At 44.0% G+C, this 19,633-nt stretch overlaps 1 protein-coding gene across 1 annotated transcript in view; it reads right to left on the bottom strand.

Annotated features, from left to right (window-relative positions):
- Window positions 1–19,633, bottom strand: part of RAPGEF4 (Rap guanine nucleotide exchange factor 4) — a 337,054-nt gene that overhangs the window by 135,411 nt on the left and 182,010 nt on the right. Inside the window, 2 exon segments of the mRNA XM_032638316.1 lie at window positions 722–741; window positions 4,685–4,757. Coding sequence (XP_032494207.1) covers window positions 722–741; window positions 4,685–4,757 — 93 coding nt within the window.

Raw genomic sequence — 19,633 nt, forward strand, 5'->3', positions numbered from 1 at the left:
GAGCCACCAAGCACCACTTCAGATTAATCCCTACACACTTCCGTATTAACCCTTCCATGCTGTTGTCTAAATTTAGATTCCAGTTAATATCATTATTATTTGCATGCAAAGACAATGCCACTACACCACTACCAGCCTTAGAAGGAGTACTTGGCACTGGTTCTTGGTGACAGGTTTATCCTAAAGCACCTACTGGCACTGGTTCTTGGTGACAGGTTTATCCTAAAGCACCTACTCTCTTACCTGTTTGCCCTGACCAAATAGAGCAATTCATTATTTTCGACTTCAAAGAGAAATACTGACTTCTAAATGCACTTGGATACAATTATAAAATCAACTGGCCTGAAATCTCCTATTTTGTATTCCTCCTAAGGAAAAACAGCTAATTTTCTATGTGCCGTTAAACTAGTGGTTTTCTCTACTGCCACGTATGCATCACGGGAAAAAGAAAACACTTATCAATTATACTGTTTGTCCCTAGAATAACCTTTCTTCGGACTAGTTAACATCAAGGACATGTGATGACCACGTCAGAGCAATCAACCTTCTCCCCTTCATATTTCAAAGTGACTCACCAAAGATGCCAGAATAAGATTAGAAAAATATTTACTGCCCTGTTGAATGTGGATAAAGAGCTCTCTTTGATGGTAGCGTTACCACAATTATTTTTTTACCTTATGACAGTTTCTAGAAATTAGGCAGAGACAGAGTAGCTACTCACGTTCTCCTTGTCAGGAATCCCTAGAAGAGGCAAGAGAGAGAGAAAGAGCATATGAGCTGTAAGATCAACTTGCAAAATGGCAATGAAATCCCCTGCTGAATCAAACCAGGTTACATTGCGGTGTTTCCAATTTGTCTTTCCGTAAAAACGTACATAATGCTGCTTAGAAACACAGCAGCACCTACCAAAATCTGTAACATAAATAAATCAATGAATCAGGAGCAGGGCTGTGTGCCAGACAATAAAATCTCATACTTATTTTGCTTTTCTACCGTACGCTTTGCTCTCCTAGAGGTGAAAATCCAGCCCTGCTTATTTTACACCATGCGAGCAACCGTCTCAGAGCAGTTACTCTGTCTTGGGCACCAGAACACTCAGAATTTTAGACCAACACGTCAACTCTTAAGTTGCACGGATTGTATTTTTCCAAGGCAAACCCCCTGACACCGCTCCAGGGATTTGAACCTGGGGGCAGGTCGCACGGAAAGACTACTAGCACACGACTTTTATTTTGGGCAAAGCAAACCGCTGCTGCTTCCAAGTCAGGTCCCAGCAGGCGATGGCTGTTTGCAGGGGTGTCTCAATTTTCTTAGCAAATAAGTTAATCATTTGTCCATTCACTCATTTACACACATTTCATGAGCACTTGGTCCAGGCTGGCACTGGTCCTTTGCACTTCCTTTGGGTCTGCTATTCTGCCATGGTAAGGGTGGCCATACTGGAAGGTCACCAGCCCCAGCAGAGCTTACTGGCCCCAGTACGAGTGAGAACAAGCGGCCTTATACTGAAGCGACAGAAGTCCAGGTGGTTTTTATGTGTGGCTTGCACCTAGCTTAGAACTACTGGGGTGGTGTGAGGGGGTTTGCAATGCAAAAATACAGTACATCCAAATTCTGAGTGAGCAGGACTTTATGTGTTTAATAAGGGGCCATACAGGACTTAAAATATTGGCATTAAAAGCACCGAGTGCCCATCCTAATAGCCAGCAGTAAGCAGGAGGGGTAAGAGAAGAATAGATTATTAGGAAACGTACCCTAATTAAACTTTGACCCCCAACCTGGGATAGTATCGGGACATAACAGCTCAGACAGGAAACAAGGGGACAGAGAGGGTTGTCCTCTCAAGCAGAGTATTAATGAACATGTTTGCCATCACTTCTCCGATCTGCCAGAAAGAGTAAGCGTGGCCCAATGTCAGCACTCTGAAATTCGTCTTGAGTTCATCCATCCATTTATCCATCCATCCAACGACCACTTGAAAGGACTAGAGTTGACTAATGAGGAGATACAGGGTTGTAACAGAAGCTTACTTTCTAGGAGGTTTATTAAGATAAACACACAGTTGTACAAACCATCATATCAGAGTGGATAGAAATTAGGGTATCTGTAGAGAAATAATACTGAAAAGGTGCTCTCAGGCCATGCAGGAACTTGCAAGTTGGGCTAAGGCATTAGCAGTCTTGGAATTTCACCTTGTATGCCTGGCCATGGACCATCATTAAAGGTTCTGAGCAACAGAGTGGTATGATCAAGAAAAAGGAGGGAAGGGACTTTTCAAAATTAAAAGACACCTAAGACATAAAAACCAGAGGCAATGGCACGGTCCTTCATGGAAGCCCAGTTTGAACGATTAACTACAAAGACATTCAGTTGGGGAAATTCGGACTTGGACTGAGTGGTGGATATTATTAAGGAAAATCATACCAGTAATTAGGTATGATAATGGTGTGGTTTTTGCATGGAAAAGTCTGTATTTTCAAAAATGCCTGCTGAAGTATTTGGGGTGAAATGTATATATGTGATTAGAAGAAGGAAATATGGCAAAATAATAAGATGAAAATACCTATCAAATTATTACTAATCTTATTTAAGCATTAAAGTTTAATATTAATTAAAGTGATGACAATACAGGTATTAACTGTATCATTCTGTATGCTTGAAATTTCTCATAATACAAAGTAAATTTAAGAAGTTCTGTGTAAGTCAGGTGTAGGGTACACCAAGAGTGAAATAATGAAGGTTCAAAGCCAGCTGAGCCATCTTTGCTCTCAGGTCAAGGGTGATGAGGCCCTCAGCCAGGGGGCTGCAGAGGGGAGAGAAAGGAAAGAATATGAACACTACAGAGGAAGGAACAAGGGATGGACAAGTGATTAACTTCAGGGGGGTGGAGATGAGAGAAAAGAGGACCCCGAAACAGTGGAGGTTTAGTACCTGGTATGGGAGGACAGTGGAGTTATGAATGGAAATACACTTTCAGGAGGAAGGATGGTTTGTGGGAATCACGATGTATTCCGTTACTGATATTTTGAGTGCATGAGACCAGGAGGACATCCGGGTGGAAAGAGAATCGGATCAGTAGTCACTTGGAAAGTTAGGCTGCCCTTTGTAAGACTCAAACAGATTTGTATCAGTTGCAAGAAAGGATGCAACGGTGGAGCGGTCAGTATAGAGGAAAAAAGAGAAAAACAGCCAAGGCTGTCTAGACTTCCAGCTGAGGGGAAGAAAACCCATGAAAGAATACAAGGGGCCAGAGAGATACAAGAAAACCAGGATAATGCAGTGGAGGCGGGGACCCAAGGGAGGATGGAGTCCGAACATGGAAAATCTTACCCAGTCACAGAGAGTGTGTAATAGTAATGACTGAGGCTGGCTATTGGTTGGTCACTGGAGAATTCTGATGGCTTGAGTCAAGAAGTATACGGCAGAAGGAGGACTGTGAGGGGTTAAAGAGTAACTGGTGGTGAGGAAATAATAGCTCACATCACTTGGGTGCTTCTTATACGCCCGGCACATTTGCTTCTAAACATTTGACACGTTTTGCTTCATTTAATCCTCACAACAATCCTATGAGGAAACCGAGGCACAGAGACACTAAGTGCCTTAACGGAAGTCACACAGCTAGGAGACAGCACAGCTGGGATTTCCAGCTCAGTTACTGGTCATCCCTAGATCAGCCAGGGGAGAAAAATCAAGAACAGGGGAAGAAATGAAAGGAAAGAAAGATCTGCCCTCCAACACCCACCTCTCCAAGGACAGAAGAGAAACAGAGAAAGAGAGGGCACAGGCTGCCCAGAAACTGGGAAACAGAGGGGACAGAAGCTCACTTAAGATCCTGGTCAGGCGGGAAGGAGGGTCACCTGTAGAGAGTGACAAGTCTGAGCGTGAGAATGAGAGTGGGAATTCAAGGAGGTAGGAAGAGGATGGGAAGGGTGGCTCTGGCTCTGAAGAGGCTTGGAGTGGAAGTACTGCTCGATCCATCAGTGTGTCAGTGTTGAAGTGCCACAGCTTCAGAAACCCCAGGGCTCGCTGCCTCGTAACACATATACGGACAAGAGCCAAGTACGGGGACCCAGAGCCTCAACGAGCAACTCCCAGGGATGGTATCGAGTGCTAAAAAGATGCTTCTGACATGCATGAACAGATAAACAGACTCAGGACACAGGATTTCTTCGAGTCTAGTGCGCACCCATTAGAAAAGAGCATCACAGAGAAAAACTTCCTTTCTTTTATGATCAGCCAGAGACTCAACTGGCTGAAGGCCTGGAATTGGAAGAGGCCACGATTTAAGAAGAAGAAAGAATGAATCCCGCTGCTTCTCTCCTTGATCAGTAGCATCAAAGTAAGCAAGAGGTGTGGCCCTCAGGTGTCTACGATGAACACAGTTCTTGAACCCCATTTTTAAAAGAGCCCAGAAACAACACTTTAAAATGAAGGTATTTTGGGAAAGCATGCTGAAGTTCCGACTAGTACCAGAGCATACCTCCCTCTATCAGCTAAGACCACGAAATTATACTATAGGAACAATTTTTTAAAATAACTCAAGTGTGGGCTGGTGGGTCTGTTTATCCACAAGAGAGTCTGGAGACTTACTGTCAAGCTGGTGTAGGAAGTATTTTTGTGTCACATGAAAACACATGCCGCACAACAGACTTTTATATACAAAATGTTCGTGTTTTTCACTTACTGTCATTGTTAGAGCCTGTTTCCATAACACCATAAGGAGGAGCCAGAAGTCCTGCCATGTACTGTCGATACTTCTGAAAGACAAGATTGTAAACTCAGTGTACGGATATTTACTCACTTTGAACATTCACGTATTTACATGTTAAGAAGCAGAAACGCTGGGTGTCAGGAAGCATCTGAGTCTTGTATTTATAGAGCCACGGAGCGTGCTGTCTGGGCTCTGGGGCCTAAAATAAAAATGCTGTGTTCTAAAGAGGTCTTCCCGGATGAGACTGAAAGAGCCCCTGTTGGGGAGGGAGTTCTATCACAGCCCGTTCCTCCATGTATTTGCGGCCGATTAACCAAACGGTGCGGGCTCTTACCCTCCCCTCCACCTCTCGCCAAGCCTCTCATGCTCTCAAACACACGCTCAGGTTTTTGAGGAGGGAAAAGACATTTGGTTTTTGCAGACGCAGATACAAATAAAAGTGCCGCCTTCTTAACAGGTGAATAGCACTGAATCAGCTGTCTTTCAAAGCAAAAAGAAATGCATCTCTAGAAAATGTCTGTTTTGAAAGAAGCTGATTCATCGCCATTTACCAACTTCCTTTTACACTGTACACCTGCCCGTTATGTGACCTCCAAAGAACTTTCGATTTGTTGTCAAATACAATAGTTTGGCTTCATTTAGAACTATGTGGATTCCCCTGAATTGTCTCCCCCTAACTTTTGGTCCAGGCCTGCTTTAAAACCTGGGGCTCAGCGATACATATTAGCCTTGGGAGTCTGTGCTGTTTTGAAGGGATAAGGCTTGGTGAGCATAAAGCGTGTAGGTAGAGCACCCAACAAGAGAGGAGTGACATTTATGAAGAATGGAAAGTGAGTGTAAGACACCGTCTCTTCTCAGGTAATAAGTACAGCCTCCTCCCCTTTCAGAGTGAAAAGCTGGGCAATTTTATTTATTGCATGGTGTCATGTATATTTATGGTTTATAATTATGATGACACATAAATGTTAAACAGCACCAAAGGAATCAACACTATAACGTGCTTGTGGGTTACACAAACGTCAGCAGAAAAGACTTCGTCTGTAGCAGTGGGCAGCCAGCAGCACGCAGTATTGGAGCAGCCATCTGGCCCATTTGGTAGATTTGAATGGTGTTTGTAAAGTAACATTGAAGAGTTCTCAAAAGAGCCTTCTTCTAGTCAAGATGTGACTAGCTTTTTTTAAAATCCTTTTTTCTTCTCGTTCTGAGGCAACTATACTAACACCTGCATGCAAACATTTAAAATCATGATTTTTCTCTGCCTCTGAGTTAACTAATCACTCCAACGTACACATGGGACCAATCCATCACCCTGCATTCCTGACATTTCCTTTGATAATTCCCCGATTCTGCTTTTCCACTTTCTTATGATACTGTCTACTTTTCTTCCTCATGAGAAAGCACTGATCAAAGCACACTTCTGGGCGTGATATTATGCTGGACTCGGAACAAAACAGGCTCAGAGAGAGCAGATGGGCTAGGTTATGTTCTAAGAAGGTTCTATGACCCGCTACAGCCTTTTGAGGTATTTCTGTCACTGTTAGCAACTACATTAACAGGCTCCTGAAAGAAATAATTCATGTTAAATTAAAGGAGCAATTTTGCTTTGCTTAGAGATGTTGTTTTGGATGCAATGGATGCAATTTGTCTCGGGCACCTCAATGTCAATTTCCATGCACTCCACGGAAGCACCTTGCTGACTCCTAAATGAACAGGACTCCGCCTTCCTTCAACTCCATAGCACTAGGTCTGAGGCTGGCTCAGACCTAGTTGGAGCATGTTACCAGGGCTGCCACTCCTGGGAACAGAAGACAGAGCAGCCGTTTGGGGCGCAGAGTGCGGGCTGGGCTTCAGCGTGTGTTTGTACTGAGCATCTACTATGTGCAGACTGTGTCCTAGACACTGGGCTTACTGCAGAGAACAAGCAGACGAGGCCTCTTGCACTTGTGAAACATTGATCTCCTGCAACACAGGGTACCCTGTCTTGCACATAATAGGATATTAACACTTACCGTTGACTCTGGGAATGTGAATGGACATTTTCAAACATACATAAAAATAGAAAGAATACCACACCGCGTACTTAACATCCATCCTCAATAATTATTAACTCATGACTAATGTTATTTCATCTACAGTCCTATCCACTTGCCCCTCTCAGAGTTATTTTGAAGTAAATTCCACATATCATATCATTTAATCCATAAATATTTCAGTAGGAATCTCTAAAAGGTAAGGATTCTTTTCTTCCCCCAAACAAAACCATAACACCACTATCACAACTAAGAAATGTAACAACATCTCCATAATATCCAGTCAAGTGCAAATTTCTAATTGTTTCATAAATGTCATTGCTGAATTGAATTTAAAAATAATGTATTAGATACACAGACGAATGGAACAGAATACAGAGCCCAGAAATAAACCCACACGTATATGGTCACTTAATTTACAACAAAGGAGGTGCTGGGAAAACTGGATGGCCACATGCAAAAGGATGAAACTGGACCACAATCTTACACCACACACAAAAATTAACTCAAAATGGATGAAAATCTCGAACATAAGACCTGAAACCATTAAACTCCTAGAAGAAATCATAGGCTGTAGGCTCCTTGATGTTGGTATTGGCGTGACTTTTTTTGGATTTGACAGCAAAAGCAAAGGCAATCAGAGCAAAAATCAGTAAGTGGGACTACATTAAACTGAAAAGTATTTGCACAGCAGACGAAACAATCAACAAAATGAAAAAATAACCTACTAAATGGGAGAAAATGTTTACAAACCATGTATCTGATAAGGGGTTAATATCCAAAATATGTAAATATAAAAAACTCAGACTCAGAGATACAGAGAACAGATTGGTGGTTGCCAGAGGTGGAGGGTGGCGAGTGGGTGAAATGGGTTTTTAAAACCTATTTCTGCAGAAACCTGGGCTCCTTGGAGGACCCTCAGGCAAGGGTACCATGGAAGCAGAACCTTCAACTAGAGTGTCTTCACTTTTAGCTGATATATAATTTAGAGTTCTAAGAGCGATTTCATTTGATAGATGACTTTTGCTTCTAAAAAAGAAAAGTTTACAAACCACAAAATTAAATAATCTCTCAACTTCCAGCCAGACAGATGTCACTCAAAGATCTCCATGAAGAATCAACAAAGACCAAATTAGGATTTGCCTATGAAGTGTCAGGTATTCTATTCTCTGTTAGAAAGACGTCTATGGTTGTAGATTGGCCAAATGACAGGCTGCTCCATACCTGAAAGGGTTATCAACAAAACCAGTAGAACTAAGAATTTAACTGAGATGCATCATGGCGCAATGCTGCCCTTCTCAAACTGAGGTGTGCAGATCCCCCTAGTGTAGCGCCCAGCAGGGCAAGAGGGTATGTGACAAGGGTTAACGGGAGCTCTTCCTAGAGCTTACATTTTATTCTATGTCAAATAGTTTAAAGCATTACTTTCATATTATGGAGCAGAAAACTAAATCTGCATAAATTTTAAAGATTAAAGCATATGCGACTTCAAAGAAAGTTTGAGCTTGCTCCTGGCTACTTCTAGCTACAAAGGGTCTAGACCCAAGGCGTTTTGTATTGATTTCCTCTACATTCAGAGAACTTCAGTGGAAAAACCCAAGCGCCTCTGATGTAACGGAAAGTGTGCAGAAGCTGGAATCACACAAGAAAGGGGTCTTAATTCTGATTCTGCCACATGCCACCTGTGTGAACCTGAGTAAGTTACTTACCTCAGTTTCCTGGGATAATATCACCCATCTTTCAGGGCCATTGGGAGGATGAGAAATAAAATCTAGAGAAGTGCCCAGCACATATTAGGCACTTAATAAATGATTACTGTAGTAGTAATAAACAATCAAGGATTGATCAAACTAATCCCAATATATCTGATGATATTTCCCAAGCAGAGTCTCCAGCTTTAGGGAAGAACACTCTCTAAGTGACTTCTTATCACTGAGGCTGTTGATACACACACAATATAAAGACCCACAATACATCCACTGACCTGTCTGCTAAAGGGAGCTATGGAGAAATAAGAATTTAAAGAATAGATGTTCTAAAGTAATTTTATAATATACTGCCTACTTTCATACCCACATGGCAAAACAGTCCAAAGAGAAGGGAAGAGCCCAGGAGAGAAAGCCCAGAAATAACTGAACAAAAGTAAGGAAAGCCTTTCAGCCACCAGAACTGATTTGGGTTAACAAAATCTTAAAAAAAAAAAATCTCTAAATTACAATTGGCCAGTTTTTAAAGCAAAGTCAGTGCAGGGAAGAAATCCTCAGGCTAGTGAGGCCAGAAGCCTGTTCTTAAATCAAGGTGGAGATATGCCACTGGCTATCCTAATGTTTTCTGAGAAAAGACAAAAGATGACAGTCTTAGGAAGGTTAAAACCTGGTCCATGTCTCAGCCCCTTCACTGTCCCCCCAAAGCCACTGAGGAAGGCTGGCTGGGAGGCTGGCAGAGCAGCCACCAGGCCGAGGGAGGCTGTGGGTAAATCCAGCTCTGCTGCACAGCCTTGAGCCCCAGGCTGGGGCTGCTCCCACCCAGAGCAGGGGGTACCTTTCTCTACTCCACGCAATGGCTCCACACGGCCCAGCTGTAGCCTAGGAGCCAGATATAAAAGTTGGGTGGTGTCTGCTGGAGGAGGGGGCATAGTAGACATATGTCATATTCTAAAGGCCAGTCTCAATTTGCCAAGCAGGACACACAGAGAATAAAGATTGGCAGCCTGAACCCCAGCTAGATCCTCTGTGACAAGAGAAGGAGGGGTCCCAGTGGGGCAGAACTCCCCACCCTGGAAGTCAAGGCTTTCCTGACACACTGAGGGCTTTCCCGGGTGTTCTCTGAGCTGCTGCCCACTGCCAAGGCATCTAGGCTGCCAGCACGCAACTGTCACCGCATTCCGCAGCAGCCAGGTGCGGACCTCAGCTTTGGGTACAAGCCTTCCCAGCAACTGTCCCCTGCCTTCTGCCACCAACCCCATCCACCTAGGAGATCTTCAGGTTTCAGGAAAAACGTAAATAACATCCTTAGGCTGGGATATCAACTCTAGAAAAACATTCAAAACAGGAAGCCATGAGGATGATTGACAGGCCTTGCCGTGAACACCTGAGGGTAGGGGTGATGCACATGTGTCAGAACAGGGACATGCTGATGACAACTCACGGTGGGCAGTGTCCAGGGTTGGGGAAGAATAGAGGGGACTCTACCAAGGGTGTGGGGATATGTCGTGTCATCATGTCCCATTCGTTACGTCTGTACTAGGGTCTCCCAAAGTATTAAAGCTCAGTTCATGAAATGTAATGACAAACAGGTTGCCTGTACTTTCTCTGAAAGTATCCTGATTATGCGGTAGAATAACTTAGAATAGGGAGGTAAAGTATAGGCCCCCCCTCTTTTCTGTTTCTTGGCAAGAGTTCTTTCACAACTTCTGTATGTGTAATAGGTGGTGGGAAAACGGACATGGCACATTGCTCTAAAATCCCAGAGATCTAGAAAATTCTTAAACATGTGAAGAGGAGAAGGGGAAAAAGTAAAGCAGTTGTAGAGGGAAACCTTCATGCAGAATTTTTCTTTTTACCCTTTTAGAGCCATATGCACTGCTTCTCTCACAGCAGATCACTGGCTGGACCGAGTTTACCTCTTACTGCCGGCTTATTCTTTTTCCTTGTTTCTTGATTTCTCTAGCATCGACCTAACAGGCACAGAGAACTTCTATTGCCTCTTCTTCAGTGATGTTTAATTCATCCTTCAGCTCTAGTATAGATATACCTAAATGGAGGCAAAATCTGTTTGCCAACTCCCGGCCATTTTTAATTCATGAGTAACCGGCAAGAGCTGTAGTTTGGAGGGCAATAATCACAACTATAGCTCTAATGGAGGAAGTTTCCCAAACCTGAATCGCTTAAGAATTCTAGAATGAAGCCCGAGTAAGATGATGCTGCAAGTAAGCAAATGCAGTCTCCCACAGAAACTTCCTTTTGAAATTCTCTCTCCTCCTGGCCTGTGAAGGTGCAGAGATCCCAACCAATTTGTGGAGGGTCCCTCAAATTCTCTCAAGTGAGAGCAGGGCGGTGAGGAATATAGCTTAGGCAGCCCTCACTCAGTCACAGAGATGAGTCAGATTAGCCCAGAGGGAAAGGGAGAGAAGAATGCATTCACTAAATCAGTCAAGGGGAAAAGAGAAGCACAGTGGGGTCCTCACAGTGGGATCCCCATGGGCTTTGCTTCTAGGGATGGGGACAGCCATTCTCACGTGATCATACCATCATCTCAGTGCAGTGGTGCCAGGGGATAGAAGTAAAAAAGGTACACTGAAAACGTGGCTGGGTGGTACAGCGTGGGGCAAATTCAGATCTGGGAGTCAGGGCAAGGACGTGAAATCTGAGGCTGAGAGGGCTTGGAGGTAAGGGCCAGAGGGCCTTCCAGGTAGAGGGGGAACAGGGGTGGTGTGCAGACAAAGACGCGTCTCTGGCAGGAGAGTCAGGATGAGGGTGTCGGGAGAGGGGAAGGCAGTGGGGACAGAGCGGTGCACGGGCCAAACAGGCAAGGCCTTGGAGGCCATGAGAGGAATTTGGAACATTATCCTACTATAATTGGAAGCGGTTTAAGTGGAGAAGTGACAAGAACAGACATGTGTTTTTAAAAGATCATTCTGGCTGCTGTGTGGAGAACGGTTTTGATGGGAAAATAAAGAAGGCATTACGCCCTTAAGGGGAGGGCAGGCCTGGATGTGGCCCCTCAAAGGGGCCTGAGATTAGCGGAGAGGGAAGAGAGAGAGACGGGGAGCAGGGGTGGTAAAGACCCTTCGTTCCTCAAGGCCGAACAATCTCCAAGTACTTAGACTTGATGATAAAGCCTCGGATTTCTTGCCAAAGCACACTCAACACACGTGCGCTTTTAATATGACTAAAAGGTTCGGCGATTTCAGGAGGCTCATGAATGAGCTCATGAATGATTATAATTTTAGTGCATGCTCTGTATCTTTGAGGGACTGAAATAGCCATGAGCTTCTCTTAGAAAAACTCAAATTGAGAGGAAGACACACACACACAGTAGGTCAACGCTACTTAATTGAGTCATAAAATAATTTGTTCTGGAGCTGTTATTGCACAGGAAATCCTCCTAAACTCTCTTTTTGCTAAGCCTGAACCTACTACAGTCCACCTGATGTATAAATGAGACTATGAACATTGTCTCTAAATAACTGCTACCTCCTTGTTTATATAAAAACCTGTTGATTGACATTTTATTTAAACATATTCGTCTTCAAAGTGATGACTATTAAGTATAGTTATCTTGAATTAAAATGATGAAGCCCAGCACTTATAAAACTAACAGGAATATCGTACTACATACCATGGGAACATGCAAATTCCAAGAAAGTGCTTAAATATTGATAATACAAAATTAGGATGCATCAATCATTTAGAAACCTAAAATAAAGGATCATTTCGCAGAAAGTAACAGCCCTGACTGTCATCCCATTAGAACAAGCTACCAACATTTTGACTTCGCATTCTTGCTCTACAATGTACTTATAAAGGGCAGCAGGCAGCGTAGGAGGGGGATTGGTGAGTAGTGATTCAGGAGGTGCTATAGTCTGGCTGTGTCCCCGCCAAATTCATACGCTGAAATCCTAGCACCCAAGGTAACGGTATTAGGAGGCGGGGCCTTTGGGAGGTGCTTAAGTAGGAGGGGGAAGCCCCCATGAATGGGATCAGTACTCTTCTATGCAGCCTGGGAGAGGGCCCTTACCCGACCATGCTGGCACCCTGATCTCAGACTTCCAGCCTTCAGAACTGGAAAGGATAAACTTCTGTTGTTTCAAAGTCCCCTAGTCTGTGGTATTCTGTTATAGCAGCCTGAACAGACTAAGACAGTGGGGTAGGGGGGTCTTTTCGTGGCCCAAACAGGTACCTGAACTTCCACTTTAGAGGCATTTCTTTAGTTTCTGTCTTTGTCCCTCAAAACCCGAAACCACTGTGGCATAAGTACTATGCATTTCTGTGGTTATTTTCTGACCGAGTTTCTCTAGAAGCATCCACAGGCTTCTCTCACCTGACCTCCTTAACCCCAATCCTACCTGAAAGCCCACTGTGCATACAGGATCCCGGCTTTTGCCATATCCACGAATGGAAACTATACAAGGGCAGTGACTTTTGCCTGTTTCATACATTGACAGAACTCGACAGCCTGGAGTCGGCTGCTTCTTACCTTCAAACATTCCTGACCTTTGGAGCCTTTCTACTTGAATTTGTTGCAAACTCCCGCAGCTTTTCTGCTCACACATACGGTGCCTACTTTCTTCATCTCCCTTCACTGGTAACATTTCTACTAGCTCTGCTCCAAGGTGCTGTAAACAACCTTGAATCATCCTTGTCAATCCAATCCCATATATACTGACTGCCTATATCTCGGGAATCCCAGTTAACAACTCTGTGTGGTTCTGGAAGCTTCTGTTTCTTGTGGAATACCATACTCCTTGAATTCCTTGAGTGGTTCCTGGTTCCTGTCACCTCTTTGCTCTAGATCACCTGAACTGTTTTCCTTGCAGACTGTGCTCTTAGGCATCTCACCCAGGCCCATACTTTCTAATCCCCTCTGTATCATCAAGTAACAGACTAGGCCTCCACTTCTCTCCTCACGAGCACTAGGAGGTGTCAATAATGAAAGCGGTGCATTCGCCATTCTGGAAAATAGTGTGGAAGAAAACACTAGAGTGGCTTGTGTCCTAGGGGGTAGGGCATGAGACAGGGCAAGGCTGAAAGAGTTGGGGGGATATAAGCTTTAGGATCTAGGCAAACATGAATTCCCATCCCCGTCCTGCAAACCGCCACTGGTGCTAACAAGATTTTTGAGCCTTCACTGGACCTGGCCCCCAGCTGCCCCTCCAGCCTCAGTTCCTACACTCTTCCCCTTTACTCGTCTCCAATCACATTGGCACTTTCAGATCCTCCAGCACATTGAGCTTTCCCCTCCAGGCCTCCTGCTGCCTGAAGCACACTTCCCACTGCTCATCCTTGCCAATTTCCACTCACTCGCACTTACGCATGACCTTCTCTGAGCTCCCGGTTTACAGGAGTCTCTTGTTATTTTCTCTCCCAGTGTCATACCGTTGCTGTCAGTGTGCCCAGGTACTGTGTGGTTCTGTACTGTATCTGAGTGTGTGCTGGTCCAGTGGCTCTCTCCTCTTTTCCACTATAGGCTAACGGAGGGCAGGGACCACATCTATATTCCCCCACTGCGTACCTAAGACCCAGCACAGGGCCTGGAACATAGCAGACTTTCAATGAATATTTGTTGAGCAAATGAGTAAGTGAATGAATTACTGATAGTATTTCTCAAACATTCTGAGGTTCAGGTTCCCCAGTAATAAACCAGAAATATTACCATATACCCCTCATGGTTGATGGAAGGACTGAATGAGATAACCTGGGTAAAGCACCTCACAACCCAGGCACACAATAAATACTAGTCCCCATTCCCTCTACATCATGATTTCTTCTCATACTGATTTGGCCAAGGGCTATGTTCCCAGTTAAAAAATTAATGCCTGAAAGAGAAATAAGTCTAATGGATGAAGATCTACAAAAATAAATCTGGGGCTTCCCTGGTGGTGCAGTGGTTGAGAGTCCGCCTGCCGATGCAGGGGACACGGGTTTGTGCCCCGGTCCGGGAAGATCCCACATGCCGCAGAGCGGCTGGGCCCGTGAGCCATGGCCGCTGAGCCCGCGCGTCCGGAGCCTGTGCTCCGCAACGGGAGAGGCCACAACAGTGAGAGGCCAGCGTACCGCAAAAAATAAATAAATAAATCTGATAATCTGAAGATACAATGAAAGAAACCATCTGAAACCACATGATGTCCATAGTCAAATATCTCTGTGATGTTTGTTTGCTCTTTATGAATAAGCTTCTTGCTTTTAGAGAAGGGACAGGAGAAGCATGAAGATCAGTTGATGCTGATAAAACAAGACCTAAACTTAACTCATCAAAAATCTCTAAGTACTGATCAATTTTGTAATTTAAAAGAAAGTACAGAGGGATAGAGCAGCCAGTCTTCTCTACCAGAATTAGCACCAAAATGCACTCGTTAGTGAAAATTTAGTTTTAAGAGACCCATGTATGAATCTAGCTGAAAAAAACTGGCAGCCATATATAAATAGATGATGGTAGAAAATGATTCATTTTATATATCCAACTTATTTTTTCATAATTCTGCCTATTGCTGTCGTTTTCAAAGCCACATCATTTTTAAATAAGTTTGCTTTTTATTTTGTTCTAACTACCACTGTCCCTTTTTCTCTCCCGCTCTTCCTCTCTAGTATAAAAATTTTTATTGCTATAAAATAAATAAAAGCACATGGCAAAAAATTTAAACTACACGGTTTGTAAAATGAAAAAAAATAATTCTCCGCTCTCACTCCCCTCCCACCTACTGACCTACCCAGGCTACTGCTGACACTCATTTCTTCTGTAAGGTCCAGAGTTTTTCTATGCTCATGCCAACATATACCTCTCCACTGGCTTTAAACAAAAGGGATCATATGGTACATGATATTTTGTCCTTTTGTTCCTAATAATACATCTTGGATAGCTTTTGCTATAAGAACACATTTCACCATCGCTTTCTTGTCAGACACCTCATTTGGGGGCTACACCTCCATTTAACTCAACTGGGGGAGATCTGGAAAATATATCGAATTTGCATTGTCAATAGATCTTTCCTGAGTTTAAGACAAAAAGATAAAGATCATATATACAGATCTTACCAAGTGGTGATTTCAGTTTTATTCTTGACAATCAGACAGCACTGTAAAAATTTAATTCCAAGGCAAACAAATGTGCAAGCATATCACTTGGAAACGTCTCTGATCTCTCTGGTGGCTTATCTAATTGGTGTCATTATGTTGTAGTGCCATCGGCTGCCAACTGTATTTTTTGTAAACTTGAAAAAGGCTTCCATTTGAAGAAAAACTATTGTGTGTGCTCCCTCCCCCAACACTGTCAGAAGAAAAAAGAAATTTAATTAAATTTCAATCTCTGACAGTTTAAAATAATAGAAGAGAAATTATAAAACATTATGGATGAGAACTACCATACGACCCAGCAATCCCACTCCTGGGCGTATACCCTGAGGAAACCATAATTCAAAAAGAGTCATGTACCACAATGTTCACTGCAGCTCTATTTACAATAGCCAGGACATAGAAGCAACCTAAGTGTCCATCGACAGATGAATGGATAAAGAAGATGTGGCACATATATACAGTGGAATATTACTCAGCCATATAAAGAAACGAAATTGAGTTACTTGTAGTGAGGTGGATGGACCTAGAGTCTGTTATATAGAGTGAAGTAAGTCAGAAAGAGAAAAACAAATACCGTATGCTAACACATATATATGGAATCTAAAGAAAAAAATGGTTCTGAAGATCCTAGGGGCAGGACGGGAATAAAGACGCAGACGTAGAGAATGGACTTGAGGACATGGGGAAGGGGAGGGGCAAGCTGGGATGGAGTTAAGAGTGGCATGGACATATATACACTACCAAATGTAAAACCGATAGCTAGTGGGAAGCAGCCGCAGAGCACAGGGAGATCAGCTCGGTGCTGTGTGTCCACCTAGAGGGGTGGGATAGGGAGGGTGGGAGGGAGACGCAAGAGGGAGGAGATATGGGGATATATGTATATGCATACCTGATTCACTTTGTTATAAAGCAGAAACTAACACACCATTGTAAAGCAATTATACTCCAATAAAGATGTTAAAAACAAAGCAAAACATTATGGATGGTGTCTGAGTATTATTTTCTGATTTTGGTAACTGTGTTGTGGTAATATAAGAAAATGTCCTTGTTCTATGGAAACATACCCTGAAATATTTAGTAATAGAGGAATACAATGTCTCAAATTACAAATGATTCAGAAACAAATGAAAAAGACAAAGAAAACGAGGCAAAATGTAAATAATTGGCAGAATTGGAGTAAAAAGCTTAGGGGAGTTCTTTATGCTATTCTTGCATTTTTTCTGAGTATATTTAAAATTATATAAAAATTAAAAGTTTCCAAGAAATGACAAGGAGTCAGAGTTGAACCTTTAAGTGACTACTCTTAGTGCATTTATTCTGTCAACATCTGCCTTCCCCAACTCGGCTCAGTTACAGGCTCTGCCCCCATTTTGTAGGTCCAGCTGCCTCTGACTCTCCAGCAAGTCCTTATCCAAGTGGAAGCTCTGTCCCCACCAGCAGGGACAGTGGTCCCTGGATGCCATGTGTCTAGGTATCTGGCATGTGGGGAGGAGGTATGCAGGGGTGGAAAGGGTGAAAAGAGCGACAGCCTTCCCCAAATCCCACCTCATGTGCTTGGCCCCATAGCTGGACTTTGACCTTGACTCCTTATGTGTCCACTCCTCGGCTGGGACTCGAGTCCGGCCCTCAATGCCGTCCACAGCCTGCTTGCCCTTGCCTGCCTCCTTCCCTAGAGGATATTTCTTGTCCCTTGTACCTCTGGTTCTAGCCTGAAATACTGCCCAACCTTGACAGATGACACAAAACTGCAATGCAGTCACCTGGTCCGGTTTTTGTTTGTTCTTTCTCTGCTGGCAACCCTTTTATCCAGGCCCCACCCATCAGACCAGAGGACCCTCCTGGTCTCAATGCCATCCTGGATCAAGGCGGACTTTGCTAGGCTCTCCGAGCACTGTCATTTTGATTGTTGGCCACTGCCCTCAGGGGTCAGCCTTCCAGCCTTTTTGTAACCAGGTTTTCTGGGAATTGCTTTCTGGCCTCTTTGCATTCTCCACACTGGGCTGTCTTGAGGCCCGAGGACACCAGATGTCTCATTTCTACTGTAGGCAGAGCTGAGGAGTTTAACAGTCCTACGCAGAGTAACCTCTGATCACACACAAAAACAGACTGATTTCTGCTGCAATCTAGAAACTCAACTTCAAATGTCAATTCTCAGAAAATAGTTACATCGGGCTTTCCTATAAATTCTCTCTCTAGTGCTAGAAGGAAAGAAACCACCTTTCCACCAGTCAACGCAAAATCTAAACAATATGATATGCTGTGCCATGCTTATGGAAACCCAAAGTATAAGACATGAATTTGTGTTTCCCAATATTTGTAATATATAGGTATTCTTGATTTTATTGTAGGTTTAAATAAAATTCCTGATGTTTTGAAAATATCATTGCATTTTGCCCCAATAAACATGGATATGGTTTTTTTTAATAACATCCATCAAATACATTGAGGTACATTTAAATTTGGGGGGAAAATTAAAGCACACTGCCTCAGAGAGTTAGAACAATCTGGAAAGAAAACTTTAGGGAGTGGAGGAGTACCTTATTAAAAATTCCTCATAAGCCTCACTGGGAAAGGAGATATTGCCAACCGCTTTTCCACACAGCACACAGCTAATGTGGACAAAAAGGATGCCTCTTCCTCCAGTGAAAATGTCAAGCTGAAAATGACACCTTTAAGGAGAGATGTGGCAGCCAAGTGAGGGACTCTGAATCTGGACCCCAGGACCTATGGGCATCTTATCTGAACCTTCTCTGCCCACCCTCAACACTGCCCCCCCCCCCAAACGATGACATTCTGGTTTGTCCTCCAATTAGAGGTCCAGCCTGTCTATATCCCAACGAGCTGGGACATCTGCCCAAGTGCCTCTTCATCTCACGTATGGGTGTAAGGGAGCTGGCCAAAGGGCAGTATATGAGTCTGAACAAAAATGCTGACTGGAGGGGCCTGTCCAAATGGGTCTAGAGAGTGCGGGGGCCCTGAGGAAAGGTATGGAGTTGGGGAGGGGGGGACGGTGGAAAGTACGAAGCACGGATCAGAGTCACTCAGAGCAAAGAGGAGGTGGTTGGGCAATGCTGAGTGCGAGGGGTACGCTGTGTGGCTGGTGGATGCATTCAGGGGGTGCAGGATTTGGCAGCCACGCTGGACTTCTCCCCAGCTTTCCTGTGCTCTCCACTCCAGCTTCTCCTCCCTCAAGGGTGGCCCTCTTCCCCATCTGGTTGTCTACCATGACATGACCTCCACCTCCCTTTCAGATCTTTGTCTCCTGTTCTGACAACCCTCCATCTTGATGTTTGAGCCCGCACAAGCCCCCAACCTCCTATATGGAAATCCTCTGGTACCTCCATCCCTCTTCTCAGCTTGGATCCACTTCTGGCCACTGGCTCTCCTGCTGTCCCCACCCTCGACCAGACCTCACACAGCTGGGCTCAGGTTGCTCAAATGCCCAGGCTCCAGCCTGCAGGCCTACCCCTCTGATGTTGCCAAGTAACACGGTTCCTCTCCTCCAGGCCAGTCACCTGGGAACTTACCAGCCCCAAGCTCGTCATGCTGCCATTTCTGCCTCTCAGCTGCAGTTTGACAGAAAGTGCTCTGCACACTGTAAAGTGCCATGCAGATGCTGTGTATGAGTACTGAATACGGCTGTTATGCCATGAAACTAAGACACAGGCTGCAGAAGGCAATTCCAAAGATGCGAACTTCCGTTTAAAAGCATCCTAGAGAATGTCCACCTTCCTTTCATTAATTTACCCAAAGCTGGGTCTGCAGAGAACACTAACTGGGGTCTAGTTTGCCTTTTTGGGGTGATAAAAAGGTTCTAAAATTGATCGTGGAAATGGTTGTACAAAATACTAAAAGCTATTGAATTGTATACTGTAAGTGGGCAAATTGTACGGTCTGTGCATTGTGTCACAATAATAAAGCTGCTTGAAGAAAAGAGAAAACACTGAATGGCCTTGCAGGATGTGAACCTACCTTACCCACCATATCCACCTGGCTGTCAGAGAGAGGGATCAGAAAAAGATGTCATTTTCCAGGAATCCTGGTGGGCTCTGCTGAAGTATATACCCTGATTTTACCTGCCTGAAGCCCCAGTCTGTCCA

Source organism: Phocoena sinus, chromosome 7 (assembly GCF_008692025.1).
Source record: "Phocoena sinus isolate mPhoSin1 chromosome 7, mPhoSin1.pri, whole genome shotgun sequence".
In the NCBI taxonomy this organism is placed as follows: Eukaryota; Metazoa; Chordata; class Mammalia; order Artiodactyla; family Phocoenidae; genus Phocoena; species Phocoena sinus.